Source organism: Ranitomeya variabilis, chromosome 7 (genome assembly GCF_051348905.1).
Source record: "Ranitomeya variabilis isolate aRanVar5 chromosome 7, aRanVar5.hap1, whole genome shotgun sequence".
Classification (NCBI taxonomy): Eukaryota; Metazoa; Chordata; class Amphibia; order Anura; family Dendrobatidae; genus Ranitomeya; species Ranitomeya variabilis.
In genome coordinates, this window is record NC_135238.1 from 17467767 (window position 1) to 17490776 (window position 23010).

At 41.2% G+C, this 23010-nt stretch overlaps 1 protein-coding gene across 2 annotated transcripts in view; it reads right to left on the reverse strand.

Moving 5' to 3' along the window:
* Positions 1-6806: 6806 nt before the first annotated feature.
* RGS11 (regulator of G protein signaling 11) overlaps positions 6807-23010 on the reverse strand; it is a 104557-nt gene continuing 88353 nt past the window's right edge. The window contains exons 16-19 of one of the 2 annotated variants that reach the window (XM_077274280.1): positions 21654-21736; positions 20721-20847; positions 12885-13039; positions 6807-9659 (exon numbers count right to left, since the gene is read on the reverse strand). In XM_077274280.1, the coding sequence (XP_077130395.1) occupies positions 9536-9659; positions 12885-13039; positions 20721-20847; positions 21654-21736 (489 nt within the window). In that variant the 3' untranslated portion in view covers positions 6807-9535. The remainder of the gene's footprint in view (positions 9660-12884; positions 13040-20720; positions 20848-21653; positions 21737-23010) is intronic. The other variant, XM_077274281.1, reaches the window with a different exon arrangement.

Sequence of the window (23010 nt, forward strand, 5' to 3'; positions counted from 1 at the left end):
AGATATACAACTAGTCGCAGACATATGTCTGCATTGGAGTTTAGCCCATCCAGGGCAGGACCCTCATACCATATAGTGTAATGGGCAGAGTATACTGTATGAGACACAATGATGTTCATTTACAATTTTTTTGTGCCACTTTGTCTTTTACACTTTTACTAATGCATTATTATCTGTTTATTGTAAAACTACAGACCATAACGTGAGCATGCTCTATCAGTCATTACCACATGACCATTTGGGGTTTTGCTTAAGCTGCAAGTAGCCATATAAAATTATTAGTCCCAGCAATTATGAAGCCAGGGCTGCCCAAGGGCTAAAAAGATGAGTTTCCCTCCTTCATTTACACCCAAATGATGTCACTATTGACCATTGTTTCTGCAATCTAAGTGGTGCCCCTTTTCTCTCGGTTTGCCACTCAGGAGGCGGGTAAAGTTGTGTTGCAACCTGTGACAGCTGTCCTGGTGGCCATACTGATTGCCAAGAGTCTTGACATGGATTGTTATGCTGAGTGAGCTGTGAGAATTTCAGCTTCTCATGCACTGCCTCAAGATTCAGACTTTAAGTGTATATGGTACTTGCCAACTTTTCTGGAAGGTCCAGGGGATGCAGAGATCTCCTAGATTCCCAGAAGACTCAGTAAATCTCCCAGGTCCTGCAAGTCAGCAACTCTGGAAGGTTTCTTTTGTCCCAGCGTCTTGGAGAGGTGAGGGCAGAAATATTGAGCTCTGATCCCTGTTGATTGGCTGCAGCGGTGACATCAGGCCAACAACCCATGTGACCACTACAGCCAATCAATGGGCTCATCTGCTCAGTAAGAACAATGATTGGGCCCGGGGAAGGTGAGTAATGTTATTTTAGATCTCTGCAACCATATTTATTTTATTTTACTCACTTATATAGCGTCATTACTTCCCCAGCACTTTACACACATTATCATCACTGTCCCCATTGGGGCTCACAATCTAGATTCCTTATCAGTATGTCTTTGGAATGTAGGAGGAAAGCGGAGAACCCGGAGGAAATCCATGCAAACATGGGGAGAACATACAAATTCCTTGCAGATGTTATGGTATATTATTTTAAAAGGGACAATCACTTTAAAGCAAGGACAGGTGATTATAAACTACAGCCCCCCGCAATGCTGAGAAATAAGATTATAAAGCAACTGCTGGAAATGGAGGGGAGGAGCCTAAATATGGAGGAGGAGTTTATATAAAGAGAAGTCTCAATAAGAAGAAGAAGCCTCAATAACAAGGAGGAGCCTCATTAACCCCTTCATGACCTTGCCGTTTTTTGCAATTCTGACCAGTGTCCCTTTATGAGGTAATAACTCAGGAACGCTTCAACGGATCCTAGCGATTCTGAGATTGTTTTTTCGTGACATATTGGGCTTCATGTTAGTGGTAAATTTAGGTCGATAATTTCTGAGTTTATTTGTGAAAAAAACGGAAATTTGGCAAAAATTTTGAAAATTTCGCAATTTTCACATTTTGAATTTTTATTCTGTTAAACCAGAGAGTTATGTGACACAAAATAGTTAATAAATAACATTTCCCACATGTCTACTTTACATCAGCACAATTTTGGAAACAAATTTTTTTTTTGCTAGGAAGTTATAAGGGTTAAAATTTGACCAGTGATTTCTCATTTTTACAACAAAATTTACAAAACCATTTTTTTTAGGGACCACCTCACATTTGAAGTCAGTTTGAGGGTTCTATATGGCTGAAAATACCCAAAAGTGACACCATTCTAAAAACTGCACCCCTCAAGGTGCTCAAAACCACATTCAAGAAGTTTATTAACCCTTCAGGTGTTTCACAGCAGCAGAAGCAACATGGAAGTAAAAAATGAACATTTAACTTTTTAGTCACAAAAATGATATTTTAGCGAAAATTTTTTTATTTTCCCAAGGGTAAAAGGAGAAACTGGACCACGGACGTTGTTGTCCAATTTGTCCTGAGTACGCTGATACCTCATATGTGGGGGTAAACCACTGTTTGGGCGCACGGCAGGGCTCGGAAGGGAAGGAGCGCCATTTGACTTTTTCAATGAAAAATTGGCTCCAATCTTTAGCAGACACCATGTCGCGTTTGGAGAGCCCCCGTGTGCCTAAACATTGGAGCTCCCCCACAAGTGACCCCATTTTGGAAACTAGACCCCCCAAGGAACTTATCTAGAAGCATAGTGAGCACTTTAAACCCCCAGGTGCTTCACAAATTGATCCGTAAAAATGAAAAAGTACTTTTTTTTTCACAAAAAAATTATTTTAGCCTCAATTTTTTCATTTTCACATGGGCAACAGGATAAAATGGATCCTAAATTTTGTTGGGCAATTTCTCCTTAGTACACCAATACCTCACATGTGGGGGTAAACCACTGTTTGGGCACATGGTAAGGCTCGGAAGGGAAGGAGCGCCATTTGACTTTTTGAATGAAAAATTATCTCCATCGTTAGCGGACACCATGTCGCGTTTGGAAAGCCCCTGTGTGCCTAAACATTGGAGCTCCTCCACAAGTGACCCCATTTTGGAAACTAGACCCCCCAAGGAACTCATCTAGAGGCATAGTGAGCACTTTAAACCCCCAGGTGCTTCACAAATTGATCCGCAAAAATGAAAAAGTACTTTTTTTTCACACAAAATTTCTTTTAGCCTCAATTCTTTCATTTTCACATGGGCAACAGGATAAAATGGATCCTAAAATTTGTTGGGCAATTTCTCCTGAGTATGCCGATACCTCATATGTGGGGGTAAACCACTGTTTGGGTGCACGGCAAGGCTCAGAAGGGGAGGCGTGCCATTTGACTTTTTGAATGGAAAATTAGCTCCAATCGTTAGCGGACACCATGTCGCGTTTGGAGAGCCCCTGTGTGCCTAAACATTGGAGCTCCCCTACAAGTGACCCCATTTTGGAAACTAGACCCCCCAAGGAACTTATCTAGATGCATAGTGAGCACTTATAACCCCCAGGTGCTTCACAGAAGTTTATAACGCAGAGCCATGAAAATAAAAAAATAATTTTTCTTTCCTCAAAAATGATTTTTAGCCCAGAATTTTTTATTTTCCCAAGGGTAATAGGAGAAATTGGACCCCAAATGTTGTTGTCCAGTTTGTCCTGAGTACGATGATACCCCATATGTGGGGGTAAACCACTGTTTGGGCGCACGGCAGGGCTCGGAAGGGAAGGCACGCCATTTGGCTTTTTGAATGGAAAATTAGCTCCAATCATTAGCGGACACCATGTCGCGTTTGGAGAGCCCCTGTGTGCCTAAACATTGGAGCTCCCGCACAAGTGACCCCATTTTGGAAACTAGACCTCCCAAGGAACTAATCTAGATGTGTGGTGAGCACTTTGAACCCCCAAGTGCTTCACAGACGTTTATAACGCAGAGCCATGAAAATAAAAAATAATTTTTCTTTTCTCAAAAATGATTTTTTAGCCCACAATTTTTTATTTTCCCAAGGGTAATAGGAGAAATTGGACCCCAAAAGTTGTTTTCCAGTTTCTCCTGAGTACGCTGATACCCCATATGTGGGGGTAAACCACTGTTTGGGTACATGCCGGGGCTCGGAAGGGAAGTAGTGACGTTTTGGAATGCAGACTTTGATGGAATGGTCTGCGGGCATCATGTTACGTTTGCAGAGCCCCTGATATGCCTAAACAGTAGAAACCCCCCACAAGTGACCCCATTTTGGAAACTAGACCCCCGAAGGAACTTATCTAGATGTGTGGTGAGCACTTTCAACCCCCAAGTGCTTCACAGAAGTTTATAACGCAGAGCCGTGAAAATAAAAAATAATTGTTCTTTCCTCAAAAATTATGTTTTAGCAAGTAATTTTTTATTTTTGCAAGGGTAACAGGAGAAATTGGACCCCAACAGTTGTTGCCCAGTTTGTCCTGAGTACGCTGGTACCCCAAATGTGGGGGTAAACCACTGTTTGGGCGCACGTCGGGGCTTGGAAGGGCGGGAGCACCATTTGACTTTTTGAACGCAAGATTGGCTGGAATCAATGGTGGCGCCATGTTGCGTTTGGAGACCCCTGATGTGCCTAAACAGTGGAAACCCCTCAATTCTAACTTCAACACTAACCCCAACACACCCCTAATCCTAATCCCAACTGTAGCCATAACCCTAATCACAACCCTAACCCCAACACACCCCTAACCACAACCCTAACCGCAACACAACCGTAACCCTAATTCCAACCCTAATCCTAACCCTAATCCCAACAGTAACCCTAATCCCAACCCTAACCACAACTGTAACCCCAACACACCCCTAACCCTATCCGTAACCCTAACCACAAGCCTATTCTTAACCCTATTTCCAACCCTAGCCCTAATTCCAACCGTAACCCTAAGGGTATGTGCCCACGTTGCGGATTCGTGTGAGATTTTTCCGCACGATTTTTGAAAAATCTGCAGGTAAAAGGCACTGCGTTTTGCCTGCGGATTTACAGCAGATTTCCAGTGTTTTTTTGTGCGGATTTCACCTGCAGATTCCTATTGAGGAACAGGTGTAAAACGCTGCGGAATCCGCACAAAGAATTGACATGCTGCGGAAAATACAATGCAGCGTTTCTGCACGGAATTTTCCGCACCATGGGCACAGCAGATTTGGTTTTCCTTAGGTGTACATGGTACTGTAAACCTGATGGAAAACTGCTTCGAATTCGCAGCGGCCAATCCGCTGCGGATCCGCGGCCAATCCGCTGCCAATCCGCTGCGGATCCGCGGCCAATCCGCTGCAGATCCGCGGCCAATCCGCTGCGGATCCGCAGCCAATCCGCTGCAGATCCGCGGCCAATCCGCTGCGGATCCGCTGCCAATCCGCTGCCGATCCGCTGCAGATCCGCGGCCAATCCGCTGCCGATCCGCTGCGGATCCGCGGCCAATCCGCTGCCGATCCGCTGCGGATCCGCGGCCAATCCGCTGCAGATCCGCGGCCAATCCGCTGCGGATCCGCGGCCGATCCGCTGCGGATCCGCGGCCAATCCGCTGCGGATCCGCTGCGGATCCGCGGCCGATCCGCTGCGGATCCGCGGCCGATCCGCTGCGGATCCGCTGCGGATCCGCGGCCGATCCGCGGCCGATCCGCTGCCGATCCGCTGCCGATCCGCGGCCGATCCGCTGCCGATCCGCTGCGGATCCGCGGCCGAGCCGCTCTGTGTGCGCATACCATAACCCTACCCCTAACCCTAACCCTACCCGTAACCCTAACCCTACCCCTAACCCTACCCCTAGTTCTAACCCTAACCCTAGTGTAAAAAGAAAAAAAAATATTTTCTTTATTTTATTATTGTCCCTACCTATGGGGGTGATAAAGGGGGGGGTTTATTTATTATTTTTTTATTTTGATCGCTGTGGTAGAACCTACCACAGCGATCAAAATGTACCTGTAATGAATCTGCCAGCCTGCAGATTCGGCGGGCGTACTGAGCATGCGCCCGCCATCTTGGAAGATGGCGGCGCCCAGGGAGAAGACGGACCGACTTCGGGAGGATCGGTAAGTATGAGGGGGTGGTGGGGGGGTGGATCGGAGCACAGGGGGGGGGGATCGGAGGACGGGGGGAGCGGACAGGAGCACGGGGGAGCAGGCAGGAGGACGGGGGAGCGGGCAGGAGGACGGAGAGGACCGGGCCACATAACGGACGACTGGGGAGGAGATCGGGGGCGGTGGGGGGGGCCAGTACATGATTTCCAGCCATGGCAGATGCTATTGCAGCATCGGCCATGGCTGGATTGCAATATTTCACCATTTTCATAGGTGAAATATTGCAAATTGCTCTGATTGGCTGTTGCACTTTCAACAGCCAATCAGAGCGATCGTAGCCACGTGGGGGCAAAGCCACCCCCCCTAGGCTGAAGTACAACTCCCCCTCTCCCTGCAGATCGGGTAAAATAGGAATTAACCCTTTCACCCGATCTGCAGGGATGCGATCATTCCATGACGCCGCATAGGCGTCATGGGTCGGGAAGGGGTTAAGGAAAAGTATCTGCTATAAAGAGGAGGAGCCTCAATAAGGCAGAGGAGCTTCAATAAAGAGGAGGAGCCTCAATGAGGAAGAGGAGCTTCAATAAAGAGGAGGAGCTACAATGGGGAAGAGAAGCCTTAATATGGGGGAGCCTCGATAATAAAAAAGAGACAATTAAGAGGAAGAGTCTCAGAAAGAAGGAGGGGCCTCAATAAGGAGGAGGGGCCTCAATGAGGAAGAGGAGCTTCAATAAAGAGGAGGAGCTACAATGGGGAAGAGAAGCCTTAATATGGGGGAGCCTCAATAAGAAAAAAGAATTAAGAGGAGGAAGAGTCTCAGTAAGAAGGAGGGCCTCAATAAGGTAAAGGAGCTTTACTAAAGAGGAGGAGCCTCAATGAGGAAGAGGAACTTCAATAAAGAGGAGGAGCTACAATGGGGAAGAGAAGCCTTAATATGGAGGAACCTCTATAAGAAAAGAGACACAATTAAGAGGAGGAGCCTCAATAATAAATAAGAGACACAATAAGGAGGAAGAGTTTCCATAAGGAGGAGGGGCCTCAATAAAGAGGAAAGGCCTCAATAAGGAGGAGGAGCCTCAATAAGGAGGAGCCTAAATAAGGAGGAGGAGCAGTGGCTTTAGCTTCTAAAATGTCCTTTAATATCTATTATCACCATAAATGTCTACAAAAAAATAACCTTTAATTAACCTTTAAAAATATTACAAGGGAACAAATGTCACTGCTAAACTGGGTATGGGTGTAAATATTTTTGGAAAGCACGGTAAATATAACAGGATCAATAATCACAGAATTCTTGATGCTTTTTTAAAAATCTCTTTATTCATCGTGACATTATAACAATATTATAAATAGACCACCGACCGTATGTATATACTGTATATTATATATAATAAATAAGTACAGGAAACTCTCTACCCTATATATTGTGTACAGCAGGGGAAGAATTCGTGGCAGCCCAAACTATTAAGTCCCAGCATCGCTTGCAAGGCATGCTGGGTAGTTAAAGGGAAATTCTACCTAAATGTATTGAACCTGTAAGACATATTAGAAAGTAACAAAAGTTTTTGTTCATCCTCAGAAAGTCTTCAGTGCATATTTGAGAGTGCAAAGTGTCAAAGGGTCACTCCAAAAGTGATACACTGTGCCTAGTGCAGGCCCCGCGGGGGTGGGGCATAATAGCATGTTTGCTTGTGTCATGCTCCGCCCACTCAGTTTTTACCCAGAGTTTTCCTGGCATTTTAAAGCAAATCTCCCGTTTTGTGTGACAGAAGTAACCCCGTGGCCTGCGGCTGTGCCCTACCTACCCTATATACAATGTATACTCCGATACACTGTGCGCTCAGTGGATCACTATCAACGCAGGAAGTGAATTTTTTTTTTTACACCAGTGATTGTGCAAAGATCTAAATGTCCTATATAGGAATACAGTGGGGAAAATAAGTATTTGATACACTGACGATTTTGTAAGTCTTCCCTCCTACAAGGAATTGAGAGGTCTGTAATATTTATTGTAGGTACAATTCACCTGTGAGAGACAGAATCCTAAAAATAAAAACCAGAAAATCACATTGTATGATTTTTACATAATTAATTTGCATTTTATTGCATTAAATAAGTATTTGATAAAAATAGAAAAGCAGAACCTAATATTTGGTACAGAAACCTTCGTTTACAATTACAGAGGTCAGACGTTTCCTGTAGTTCTTGAAAAGGTTCACACACACTGCAGCAGGGATTTTGGCTCCTTCCTCCATACAGATCTTCTCTAGACCTTTCAGATTTTGGTGCTGTTGCTGGGCAACATTGAGTTTCAGCTCCCTCCAAAGATTTTTTTTATTGGTTTCAGGTCTGGAGACTTGAAATGCTTCTTATGGAGAAGCTCCTTAATTGCCCTAACTGTGTGCTTTGGGCCATTGTCATGCTGGAAGACCCAGCCACAACCCAACTTCAATGCTCTTACTGAGGGAAGGAAGTTGTTGGACAAAATCTCGTCATACATGACCCATCCATCCTCCTTTCAGTCGTCCTGTCCTCTTTGCAGAAAAACACCCCCAAAGTATGATGTTTCCACCACCATGCTTCACAGTTGGGATGGTATTCTTGGGAGTTTTATTCATCTTTCTTCTTTCTCCAAACACGGTGACTGGAGTTGATACCAAAAAGTTTGGTCTCATCTGAGCACATAATCTTCTCCCTTGCCTCCTCTGGATCATCCAGATGGTCACTGGTGAACGTCAAATGGGCCTGGACATGTGCTGGCGTGAGCAGGGGGACCTTGCATGCCCTGCAGGATTTTAATCCATGATGGCTTATCAAGTTACTAACGGTAATGTGGTCCCAGCACTCTTCAGGTCTTAGCCCAGAACTACATGGGAGGACCTGGTCAGATTCCTGACCTTTCTCAGAATCATCCTTACCCTACGAGACGAGATCCAGCATGGAGTCCCAGGCTGAGGAACATTGACAGTCATCTGGTGTTTCTTCCATTTTCTAATAATTGTTCCAACACTCGTTGCCTTCTCCCCAAGCCGCTTGCCTATTGTCCTGTAGCCCATCCCAGGTTTGTGCAGGTCTACAATTTTGTTCCTGGTGTCCTTAGACAGCTCTTTGGTATTGGCCATGGTGGAGGGGTTGGAGTGTGATTGAGTGTGTGGACAGGTGTCTTTTATACAGGTAACGAGGTCAAACAGATGCAATTAATACAGGTAATGAGTGCAGAGTAGGAGGCTTCTTATAGAAAAGCTAACAGGTCTGTGAGAGCCAGAATTCTTGCTGGTTGGTCGGTGATCAAATACTTATTTAATGCAATAAATTTTCCCCACTGTATATCCAGATATTAGGGGAGATACATGTGCCCGGGCGATAAAACGGCGCCCCCTACAAACTAAAAAGAAGAGAGTAGACTTACTGCTGCAAAAAACTACTGCCTGAAGATAAGTCTGTGTCCTCCCACTTGTGTCCAGGTCACTGCCTCCTGGAACGAGTGCTCTGTGCTGCTGTGGCATTTGCTGTTTCTGCCATTCCCACGAGTGGACAGGTCACTGCCCACCACATGATCAGCATACTCATCTCCTGCTGCTCATTTTACTATGCAATCCTCGGTGGAATCCTTGGTTTACCCTCCATAAATGATGACATTACCCCGTCATGCACAGCTTATTACCGACTTGGACATAGGTCACTGCCTCCCACAGAAGCAGTACACTCTTCCTCCCCTGCTTCTTGACACATCTCAATGTCTATATCCTTCCATCAGACTAAAGAAAACATCAGCAGCACATTGCACGAAGCCTTGCTTTCTTAAAGAGCCCCAATCGCCTAAAAGTTGCCATGTATCCAAGACTTAGAATGGTTACATTGAACTTCATCATAAGTTGAGTGGAGACAGAATGTAATAATACCGCTATAATACACCAACATCCACCTCGTGCTGAGTGACCGACTATTTACAGGCCGCATGTCTTCTCCTCCGTATAAAAGGCACCTGTTCTTCAAGACGGGAGATATTCAAGAGCACCGAGGCAGCATCTCCCATCAGAACGCGGTGGAAGACTCTAAACTTTCCGCGTCTGCCTCCGTCTGTGATGTCCGGGGATCTAGTTGGGCAGTGAAGACTTTATCTACAATATAGATTTGGCATTCCAGGGGATATTCATTCCTGTTTTAGAAAAAAAAATAAATAAAAATAATCTAATAAAAAGTCAAAAATTAAAATGTAAAACAAATGAGCAATTTGTATCAAATTGAAGACAAATCAAATTTACCCCCTGAAATTAAGTAAATCTGCTGGATCCGAATTTTGGTGGATTCACTCACCTGTAGAGTTAGTATATTTTTTCAGGATGTTTTTATTCTCTTTTTTTTTTCTATGATTTTATTACTGTAAACTTTTATGTCCCGATTCATCATTTGAGTATTTGTGTTAAGTAATTGTTTTTTTTCTATTATCTTTCCTTTCCAAAATCGTCAAAATGGAACGGAATGTTCGAAGCATGTTGTGCAAATGCAAACTTGATTTTCTTTATTTTATACTGTTTTGCTTTATTTGTGCTTTTTTTTAATCACATACCGCATTAAAATGTCACACACTAGTCTTCAACTGCAAAAAAAATTAAAAATTAGACTGATTACTCCACTAGGACATCGGAGCACAACTGTGCACAAATTTTGTAATTTCGAAAAGTCTCAAATGATCAATCGCGCCTGGATAATGAAAACTGATCCTATATTGTCAAGAAAAAACAAGAAAATGAGAACTGTAAAGACTACTGTAAAAATGGTGCTAAATGCCATAATAAATTTGCATGAAAAAAAACATAAAAATGCCTAAAAATTGAATCGTTCGAGCCAGATTTATTATTGCAATTTTACCTTTTATTATCTCGTTTTTGGTGTTTTTCACCTGTTTTTATTTTTTTTATTGGCACCACAATCTTCTTTTAGTTTGTACCTTTTTTAGGGCATTGGAAAGATTAAAAAAAAAAATAAGAATGTGCATCATTTTGAAAAATAAGCACAAAAAAAAAGCCTGAGCGATGAATCGTGTCCAAAATTTACAACATTTCAACAAGTCACAAATGATGATTTATTCTAAAACATCTGGATAACTAAAACCAAGACCATAATGCCGAAACAAAAGATGAAAACCAGTTAGGTTAAAACTGGTGCAAATTAAATTATGAAAAAGGGGCAAAGAACAATGTCACTAATAGAAACGTTTACCGCATCTAAAAAAAGACAAAAAAAAATCTTGAAAAAAGAAGGATGTAAATTTTTTATTTTTTACATTTATTAGTCCATTTTATATTCGCATTGTGTTTCAGCAGTTTATATTGAATGATTTAAGTTGTTTTTTTTATTTTGTTTTTATTCTTTTTACTTTTTAATTACATTTTTTTTCACTTGTTGTTACCTTTACTTTTTTACCTTTTTTTTTTCTTCCAATTTTAATTTTAAAAAATTCACTTGTTGTTACCTTTAATTTTTACCTTTTTGTTATTTTACTTCTGAGTTTGATTTAAACACATTGCTTACCACATTTTCCCAAAAAGAAGAGAAAATCTCAGGAGCGGCGTCATGTTTGTGTCCCTATAGATAACGTGGATTGGAAGTGAAGGCTCTTTCCATGTGAAATCTCATGGATAATAGACCTTATGTAATTTTTAAGAAGGATCACAGATGGTTTTTAAATAATCTAAAGCTGGCCTGAAGCTTAATATATTTTTATTTTTTTAGATTTTTTTATTTTTATTTGAAATGTTCAGCTGGCGGAAAGCATTTTATTATAAAGGGATGGGAACGCAGCACACAACACAGCGGGGGCCCCCTCCAGCAGTGAACTGAAGAGTAACACGGAGAAATATTAAAAGGCTTGTGATAGCCGCAGAAGCAGACGTCTATTCACTTGACTTTGGGAAAGTACTTTGAAATGGGTTCTAGCGGCTGCGTGTTCACAAAGACGGATTCATACAAAAGGTAAAAAAAAATCTCTGGGAAAATAGGTCAACGCGTAATGTTTAACTTTGTGAACGAATCTAGATATATTTCTTACCTTTTTATCATAAAAAAAGGGTAAAAAAAAATGCAACATACATGGCCACTGGATTTTTCTTTTTTTTAGAGATGAACGAATCAATTCACAGAACCCCAGAGCAATGTCCAGGCCAGTGTTCCGTAATCATCGCCTACCTTCCGTCCTGTCATGCCAAAACAGCAACGTTGAGCCTACAAATCACTGGTAGGATACGTTTCGCTTATGTCTCGTGGCAATGGTTTTCGATTTCCAAATGAAACTACTAATAACATTTTTTACCATTACCAGAATTCCTACCAATTGGACCACATGGGATACATGTCTGCCTAATGCCAGGCCGATGGCATTTTAACAGAAAGTTGTTTAATTTTTCATCACAGCTGCTCAGAATCATGGTTTCGCCTAAGCTTTCCTTCCTCTCGGGGTAAAGACTCAGCTGCTGCCCTATCCTTACCTCTAAATGTCATGGACACGGCAGAGTAGCCTGATGGTTGTATTTCTGAATTGCGGTGCATTTTTCATCACAGCTATTCATAGTTTCGCCTGACCTTTTCTTCCTCTGGGGGCAAAGATTCATTTGTTGCCCTATCCCTGTATCTAAATACAGTAGCCATGGCAAAGTGGCCTGTTCGTTCCCTTTCTGAATCAGGGTGCTAAATGCTTTTTTTCATCACATCAGCTCATGATAACAGTTTCACCTAAGCTTTTCTTCCTCTAGGGGTAGACTCATTTGCTTCCCTATCCTTATATCTAAATAGCATGGACATGGCACAGTGGCCTGTTGGTTCACTTTCTGAATCTGGGTGCCAAATGTATTTTTCATCACAGCTGCTCATAATCACAGTTTCACCTAAGCATTTCTTCCTCTGGGGGTAAAGACTCAGTTGCTTCCCTACCTTTAAATCTATATATATTTTAAACAATTTTAATTTTGTATCTGAACCCGAAGTGTAATTTTTGGGGGACAACAATAATATATCCTGGACTTGCACTCAACAATAGCAAGCACACATCAGGCCTCTAGAAATAGGTCACGAGACAATGTATAGGACCATACAATAATAAGACGCAATATGTGTGCATGTTTCCTTGAAAACTAACAGGGCGGACTTAATTCCTCCCGGTATTCAAAATGGCCGTCTCCAACATGTAGAATTCCACTTTAATCTTCAATATTGCACAAAATTACTGCATTTTTATATTAGAATGGTTACTCTGAGTAATTTTATTTCACATCTGTAAAAACGGCGACTGACAGTGGCGCCCGTTTAAGTAGTGGTTATAATAAACAGGAAATTATTGCGTCTTGTTAAAGTAAGGTCCATAAAGAAAAGTGACTTGAGACTAAACCTCTCAGAGCCATTCGTGCTGGGAGATGGGAAGGTGGGATAGGCGTCCAGGCGAGAGGAGGAGGCACCGTGCAAGGAACAGGGCGGTCTCTCTTCAGGGCAAGCAGGCAAGAGGTTTCCGGGTAATTTAGCCAAGGGACTGCTTAACGGGGACAGCTGTACAAACGAGACAAATGGCAATGAGAAGGAGGAAACGGCACAAGATGAAGAGGATTGTACATATCCAACATAGAAGCAAGAAACATACGATATATAATGTATTCCAAATTACCTGAAAGCAAGTGTCCATCCCTCAACGCTGTTTAATTTTTTCTATTATTTTTCCCAAATTAAATCAACACAATGATTATAGCAGTCAGAGCTCCATTTTTCTGATACAAAGACAGAATCTTATCATGTATCTCTGTATACAGGGAGCTCCCCCTAGTGGTGGCTGCAGACAGGATCTTATCATGTATCTCTGTATACAGGGAGCTCCCCCTAGTGGTGGCTGCAGACAGGATCTTATCATGTATCTCTGTATACAGGGAGCTCCCCCTAGTGGTGACTGCAGACAGGATCTTATCATGTATCTCTGTAAACAGGGAGCTCCCCCTAGTGGTGGCTGCAGACAGGATCTTATCATATATCTCTGTATACAGGGAGCTCCCCCTAGTGGTGGCTGCAGACAGGATCTTATCATGTATCTCTGTATACAGGGAGCTCCCCCTAGTGGTGGCTGCAGACAGGATCTTATCATGTATCTCTGTATACAGGGAGCTCCCCCTAGTGGTGGCTGCAGACAGGATCTTATCATGTATCTCTGTATACAGGGAGCTCCCCCTAGTGGTGACTGCAGACAGGATCTTATCATGTATCTCTGTAAACAGGGAGCTCCCCCTAGTGGTGGCTGCAGACAGGATCTTATCATATATCTCTGTATACAGGGAGCTCCCCCTAGTGGTGGCTGCAGACAGGATCTTATCATATATCTATGTATACAGGGAGCTCCCCCTAGTGGTGGCTGCAGACAGGATCTTATCATATATCTCTGTATACAGGGAGCTCCCCCTAGTGGTGACTGCAGACAGGATCTTATGTATCTCTGTAATCTTTGTATACAGAGAGCTCCCCCTAGTGGTGGCTGCACAGATAGAATCATTTTGACTATGCAGAGACTTTGGATTTTGGTATCAGAAAAATGAGTTTGTGATCACTATAATGATATAAGAAATTAATCAGCTCAAAATATTGGCTCTATTTCAATAAAAAATAAAAAATAAAAGGTGAACATTAGCTTCAAATAGTGCTTCCACCTCCCCAGTCATTATAGGCCTCTCTAGATTGTGTGTGTGAGTGAGAGTGTGTGTGTGTGTGTGTGTCTTAAGAATAGCTATTTTTTTCTTTTGTACAAAAAAAAATTGCTCTCTGGAGAATTAATCAGAAATAGAATGAAGTCATATGTTGTGAGAGGCCTGGGAATAGTCTCAATCAGAGAAGCTAAGAAATCATGAAGAGTGGGGTCTACTGTCAAGGATACAGTGAGAAAATAATCTCCTCTTATAAAAATCTAAACAAGTAAATCATGCTGTCATCCACATAGAACCAGCCTGGAAAAAAAACAAAAAACTTTTTTTTGCAGTTTCTCATGTAGCCAGTAGGTGGTGATAGAGATTCGTAGTCCATTACATTGCATGGGGAGACGCTGCTGTGATATATTATTGATTACAGCTTCATTTTAATGAGCAGCGTTCCATATGTGCATGTATGAGATCACATCCAGGAGTGTCGGCCTGCATACTGCCTGGTTATATGAGAGATGGAAGATTGCAGAAATCCAATGGCTTGTATAAAGCCTGATTTTCAGCTGGCCAGTTGTATAAAAATGGTGCATAACCCGCAGGCATAAATTAATTTGATGAAATGACGTCTTTAAATGAAGCTTGAAGGAGATGTCTCTTTTAAGTTCAGATACAATCTGGCTCAATCATTAAAAATAAGCAAAGTTACAATTGTTTATTCTGATAATCGACGGCCAGAAGTCAAAGGAATTTACAAAACCATTTAATGAAAAATTAATGACAGTAAGAAAAAAGGAGAATTGCATATCAAGAAAAATAACGTCACAAGAATGAGGAAATGACAAAACTAACTGGGAGGTCTCTAAGAATGAGATTTCCCTTCATTAATACGTAATTAACTTTATTATTGTCAGATCACTCAACCACAAGGAAACAGATATGACATATCATCACTAAATCCATTTTACTAAAGGAAAGCTGAGCATAATGAGCAGCATAAATACAATAATACTGCCCATATGTACAAGAATATAACTGCCGTACTATAATACTGCTCCTATGTACAAGAATATAACTACTATAATACTGCCCCTATGTACAAGAATATAACTACTATAATACTGCCCCTATGTACAAGAATATAACTACTATAATACTGTCCCCTATGTACAAGAATATATCTACTATAATACTGCTCCTATGTACAAGAATATAACTACTATAATACTGCCCCTATGTACAAGAATATAACTACTATAATAGTGCTCCTATGTACAAGAATATAACTACTATAATACTGCCCCTATGTACAAGAATATAACTACTATAATACTGCCCCCTATGTACAAGAATATAACTACTATAATACTGCCCCTATGTACAAGAATATACTATAATACTGCCCCTATGTACAAGAATATAACTACTATAATACTGCCCCCTATGTACAAGAATATAACTACTATAATACTGCCCCTATGTACAAGAATATAACTACTATAATACTGCCCCCTATGTACAAGAATATAACTACTATAATACTGCCCCCTATGTACAAGAATATAACTACTATAATACTGCCCCTATGTACAAGAATATAACTACTATAATACTGCCCCCTATGTACAAGAATATAACTACTATAATACTGCCCCTATGTACAAGAATATAACTACTATAATACTGCTCCTATGTACAAGAATATAACTACTATAATACTGCTCGTATGTACAAGAATATAACTACTATAATACTGCCCCTATGTACAAGAATATAACTACTATAATACTGCTCCTATGTACAAGAATATAACTACTATAATACTGCTCCCTATGTACAAGAGTATAACTACTATAATACTGCCTTCTATGTACAAGAATATAACTACTATAATACTCTCCCTATGTACAAGAATATAACTACTATAACACTGCTCCTATGTGCAAGAATATAACTACTATAATACTGCCCCTATGTACAAGAATATAACTACTATAATACTGCCCCTATGTACAAGAATATAACTACTATAATACGGCTCCTATGTACAAGAATATAACTACTATAATACTGCCCCTATGTACAAGAATATAACTACTATAATACTGCTCCTATGTACAAGAATATAACTACTATAATACTGCTCCTATGTACAAGAATATAACTACTATAATACTGCTCCCTATATACTAGAATATAACTATTATAATACTGCTCCTATGTACAAGAATATAACTACTATAATACTGCCCCTATGTACAAGAATATAACTACTATAATACTCTCCCTATGTACAAGAATATAACTACTATAACACTGCTCCTATGTACAAGAATATAACTGCTATAATACTGCCCCTATGTACAAGAATATAACTACTATAATACTGCCCCTATGTACAAGAATATAACTACTATAATACGGCTCCTATGTACAAGAATATAACTACTATAATACTGCCCCTATGTACAAGAATATAACTACTATAATACTGCTCCTATGTACAAGAATATAACTACTATAATACTGCTCCTATGTACAAGAATATAACTACTATAATACTGCTCCCTATATACTAGAATATAACTATTATAATACTGCTCCTATGTACAAGAATATAACTACTATAATACTGCCCCTATGTACAAGAATATAACTACTATAATACTGCCCCTATGTACAAGAATATAACTACTATAATACTGCTCCTATGTACAAGAATATAACTGCTATAATACTGCTCCTATGTACAAGAATATAACTAGTATAATACTGCCCCTATGTACAGGAATATTACTACTATAATACTGCTCCCTATATACAAGAATATAACTACTATAATACTGCTCCTATGTACAAGAATATAACTACTATAATACTGCTCCTATGTACAAGAATATAACTACTATAATACTGCTCCTATGTACAAGAATATAACTACTATAATACTGCTCCTATGTACAAGAATATAACTACTATAATACTGCCCCTATGTACAAGAATATAACTACTATAATACTGCTCCTATGTACAAGAATATAACTACTATAATACTGCTCCTATGTACAAGAATATAACTACTATAATACTGCTCCCTATATACTAGAATATAACTACTATAATACTGCTCCTATGTACAAGAATATAACTACTATAATACTGCCCCTATGTACAAGAATATAACTACTATAATACTGCCCCTATGTACAAGAATATAACTACTATAATACTGCTCCTATGTACAAGAATATAACTGCTATAATACTGCTCCTATGTACAAGAATATAACTAGTATAATACTGCCCCTATGTACAGGAATATTACTACTATAATACTGCTCCCTATATACAAGAATATAACTACTATAATACTGCTCCTATGTACAAGAATATAACTACTATAATACTGCTCCTATGTACAAGAATATAACTACTATAATACTGCTCCTATGTACAAGAATATAACTACTATAATACTGCCCCTATGTACAAGAATATAACTACTATAATACTGCTCCTATGTACAAGAATATAACTGCTATAATACTGCTCCTATGTACAAGAATATAACTACTATAATACTGCTCCTATGTACAAGAATATAACTACTATAATACTGCTCCTATGTACAAGAATATAACTACTATAATACTGCCCCTATGTACAGGAATATTACTACTATAATACTGCTCCCTATATACAAGAATATAACTACTATAATACTGCTCCTATGTACAAGAATATAACTACTATAATACTGCTCCTATGTACAAGAATATAACTACTATAATACTGCCCCTATGTACAAGAATATAACTACTATAATACTGCCCCTATGTACAAGAATATAACTACTATAATACTGCTCCTATGTACAAGAATATAACTACTATAATACTGCCCCTATGTACAAGAATATAACTACTATAATACTGCCCCTATGTACAAGAATATAACTACTATAATACTGCTCCTATGTACAAGAATATAACTACTATAATACTGCCCCTATGTACAAGAATATAACTACTATAATACTGCTCCTATGTACAAGAATATAACTACTATAATACTGCCCCTATGTACAGGAATATTACTACTATAATACTGCTCCCTATATACAAGAATATAACTACTATAATACTGCTCCTATGTACAAGAATATAACTACTATAATACTGCTCCTATGTACAAGAATATAACTACTATAATACTGCTCCTATGTACAAGAATATAACTAGTATAATACTGCCCCTATGTACAGGAATATTACTACTATAATACTGCCCCTATGTGCAAGAATATAACTACTATAATACTGCTCCTATGTACAAGAATATAACTACTATAATACTGCTCCTATGTACAAGAATATAACTACTATAATACTGCTCCTATGTACAAGAATATAACTACTATAATACTGCCCCTATGTGCAAGAATATAACTACTATAATACTGCCCCTATGTACAAGAATATAACTACTATAATACTGCTCCTATGTACAAGAATATAACTACTATAATACTGGTCCTATGTACAAGAATATAACTAGTATAATACTGCCCCTATGTACAGGAATATTACTACTATAATACTGCCCCTATGTGCAAGAATATAACTACTATAATACTGCTCCTATGTACAAGAATATAACTACTATAATACTGCTCCTATGTACAAGAATATAACTACTATAATACTGCTCCTATGTACAAGAATATAACTGCTATAATACTGCCCCTATGTACAGGAATATTACTACTATATGCTCTTATCGTCAGATTGATGGGGTAAGTGTTTTCCGTGACTCACTGAATTGACTATTGGGCATCAGTGAGGGGTTTCTATATTCTCAGATCAGCAGGAGACTGGAATGTAAACTGCAGTTTTTCTTGGAGAACATATACTGTACATCTGGACTGTCCTATATATAGACAGAGATTTGTGTATTCCTGCCTTCCCGCCGAGTGGTACATTCCGTTCTTTACTTTATCGTAATCGTTAACAAAATGTGGGAAGTTAATCTACTGTTGTCCTCCAGCAAATTAAATACTGGATTGGATGTTAAAAGGAAATCAGTGAGTGTCACTGGTGACTATTTTACAAAATATTTTCATTAATTTTTTTTGTAGTAATATAATTTGACTACAAAAAGTAAGCAAAAAATAAAGAAATTCTTCAACTTGCACTTAAAACTCTCCAACGTAGTTTTGCATACATCTCCTAGGCAGATGTACGTGTTTCCAAGATTACTGGCTACAAACAGTCATGTTAGGATCGCTATAGGGGTCTTTACTACAGGACCAGACTACACAGAGGTTATTTGTAGTCTGTAACCATAGAGACACAAAATGTGTTTACATAAAAAGATCATTGTGATCCATATAAAGGGGCAGCCCTCCTTTACATTCACATCACCTAATCGTTCATATGAGAAGGGGTCGTCCAGTGCAGTATGATTGATAAGCGATTGTTTCTCCATGATTATAAGGTAGAACACCCCTTTAAGTGGCCTCCTTTAAGAAAACCTGTCTCAACTACAATACTATGCAAAACTTTTAGGCGGAGACAGAAGCATCCGGACAAGCCTCATACACAGAAGATCGAGGGTCACTTCTCCAAGATGTTTGGAGCAACTTTCTGACGAGATCCTCAATACCCTGTGTACTAGAGACAAGATGAAGTGATGGAGGCGAAGGGCGGTCACCAGATACTGATGATGGAGGCGACGGGCTGTCACCAGATACTGATGATGGAGGCGACGGGCTGTCACGATACTGATGATGGAGGCAAAGGGCGGTCACCAGATACTGATGATGGAGGCGAAGGGCGGTCACCAGATACTGATGATGGAGGCGACCGGCGGTCACCAGATACTGATGATGGAGGAGACGGGCAGTCACCAGATACTGATGATGGAGGCGACGGGCTGTCACCAGATACTGATGATGGAGGCAAAGGGCGGTCACCAGATACTGATGATGGAGGCGACGGGCTGTCACCAGATACTGATGATGAAGGCAGGCAGTCACCAGATACTGATGATGGAGGCGACGGGCAGTCACCAGATACTGATGATGAAGGCAGGCAGTCACCAGATACTGATGACGGAGGCGACGGGCAGTTACCAGATACTGATGATGAAGGCAGGCAGTCACCAGATACTGATGATGGGGGCGACGGGCAGTCACCAGATACTGATGATGGAGGCGACGGGCTGTCACCAGATACTGATGATGGAGGAGACGGGCAGTCACCAGATACTGATGATGGAGGCGACGGGCAGTCACCAGATACTGATGATGAAGGCAGGCAGTCACCAGATACTGATGATGGAGGCGACGGGCTGTCACCAGATACTGATGATGGAGGCGACGGGCTGTCACCAGATACTGATGATGGAGGCAAAGGGCGGTCACCAGATACTGATGATGGAGGCGACCGGCGGTCACCAGATACTGATGATAGAAGCTTCTTACTCAGCAGTGCTTTTCTTCACCAGCCTAAAACTTTTGCACAGTACAGTACATAGAAAACATCACATTCGCTTTCACCTGTGACACGGCGGCCGGGGAACCAGACTTGCTCTCTCCATCTGACTTTGGTTCTTGTTCTCCTGGTGGAAAGAGGAACGCCGGGCTCGGGCTGGAGTGTCGCTGTCGTCTCATAAATGGGAATACCCTGCAGTGGTAATGGAAAGAAATAAGAGGAGACTTGACACGTCCGATCCATTCTTAAAGGGGAAGTCCAGGAGTTTAAATGAACCATTTATAAGGAAAGGTTCTGCAACTTTATTTTCCATTTTCAAGACCTCTTCTTTTTGTTTGGGAATGCAAAACCTCTCATATTTACACCTAGTCTTCCTCACACAATTGGGTTTGTTACAATGTACCATTGTAGTTAGGACCTGATCAGTCCTCACATTTACCTGCATGGTACCATAGAAGTAATCTGCAGGGAAATAATGTTGTAAATAAATGTTCTAAGAGGAAGTGCGGCTGCAGACAGAAAATGATGTTATATTCTCCCTGCAGCCACCAGGGGCACAGATCAGTCAGCGCTTACTACAAAGTGACCACACGGAAATCACTTTCCCTGCTCCTCCTGGACTAATAGCGTTCTCTGCACACTCGCCGCACAGACGCTGCCGAGCCAACTGCCAGGAGCGATAGTCCAGAGCTGAGCCCTGCGGACTGTCTCCCATCTGCCGGCATCCCCAACTCTTCTACTATTTAGTCGTTCCGGCATCATGCTACTACAAAGATGTCTACTAATTTGAAGAAGAGCCGGTGATGCCGGCAGATAGGGGGAGGACCGCAGGGCCGTGGTCCAGCAGCCACCGATTATCCTGCAGATCTTTTGCTCAACTCTACTAGGAAGGTTTTTTTTATAGATGAGCAAACAGCCCCCCGACTCCTCGTCCCCCTACATCTGCATCTACGTATAATCCTCATGCATTGACTTGAACATAGTGAAGTGTTACAGACCCTTTCTTGGTCTCAGGAGGAATAAAGGCTTGACCAAGAAGATTCTTGTACATTTCTGATTTCAAGTATCGAGGGAATGAATCCTATAAGACAGAAAAAAAAATTAGTGACAACTTTTCCTGATCCCCCACCGCCGCGGGGGTATGAAGCACACAAACACTATGTGTATATCAGGGGTACAAGGTGCACCATGACTGGGTATATATTGGGGTACTAGGTGCACCATGACTGGGTGTACACCAGGGGTACTAGGTGCTCCATGACTGAGTGTATACCAGGGGTCCTAGCTGCACCGAGACTGGGTATATATTGGGGTACTAGGTGCACCATGACTGGGTGTACACCAAGGGTACTAGGTGCACCATGACTGGATATATATTGGGGTACTAGGTGCACCATGACTGGGTATATATTGGGGTACTAGGTGCACCATGACTGGGTATATATTGGGGTACTAGGTGCACCATGACTGGGTATATATTGGGGTACTAGGTGCACCATGACTGGGCATATATTGGAGTACTAGGTGCACCATGGCTGGGTATATATTGGGGTACTAGGTGGTTCATTACTGCGTGTATATTGGGGTACTAGGTGCACCATTACTGGGTATATATATTGGGGTACTAGGTGCTTCGTGACTGGGTGTATATTGGGTTAATTGGTGCACCATGAGTGGGTGTATACCAGGGGTACTAGATGCACCATGACTTGGTGTATATTGGGGTACTAGGTGCTTCATAACTGCGTACATATTGGGGTACTAGGTCCACCATGACTGGGTATATATTGGGGTACTAGGTCCACTATGACTGGGTATATATTGGGGTACCTGGTGCTTCATGACTGGGTATATACTGGAGTACTAGGTGCACCATGACTGGGTGTATATTGGGGTACTAGTAGCTCCATGACTGGTTGTATATTGGGGTACTAGGTGCACCATGACTGGGTGTATATTGGGATACTAGGTGCACCATGACTTGGTGTATATTGGATTATTAGGGGCACCATGACTGTGTGTACATTGGATTATTAGGGGCACCATGACTGTGTGTATATTGGGGTACTAGGTGCTCCATGACTGGTTGTATATTGGGGTACTAGGTGCACCATGACTGGGTATATATTGGGGTACTAGGTGCACCATGACTGGGTATATATTGGAGTACTAGGTGCACCATGGCTGGGTATATATTGGGGTACTAGGTGGTTCATTACTGCGTGTATATTGGGGTACTAGGTGCACCATTACTGGGTATATATATTGGGGTACTAGATGCTTCGTGACTGGGTGTATATTGGGGTAAATGGTGCACCATGAGTGGGTGTATACCAGGGGTACTAGATGCACCAT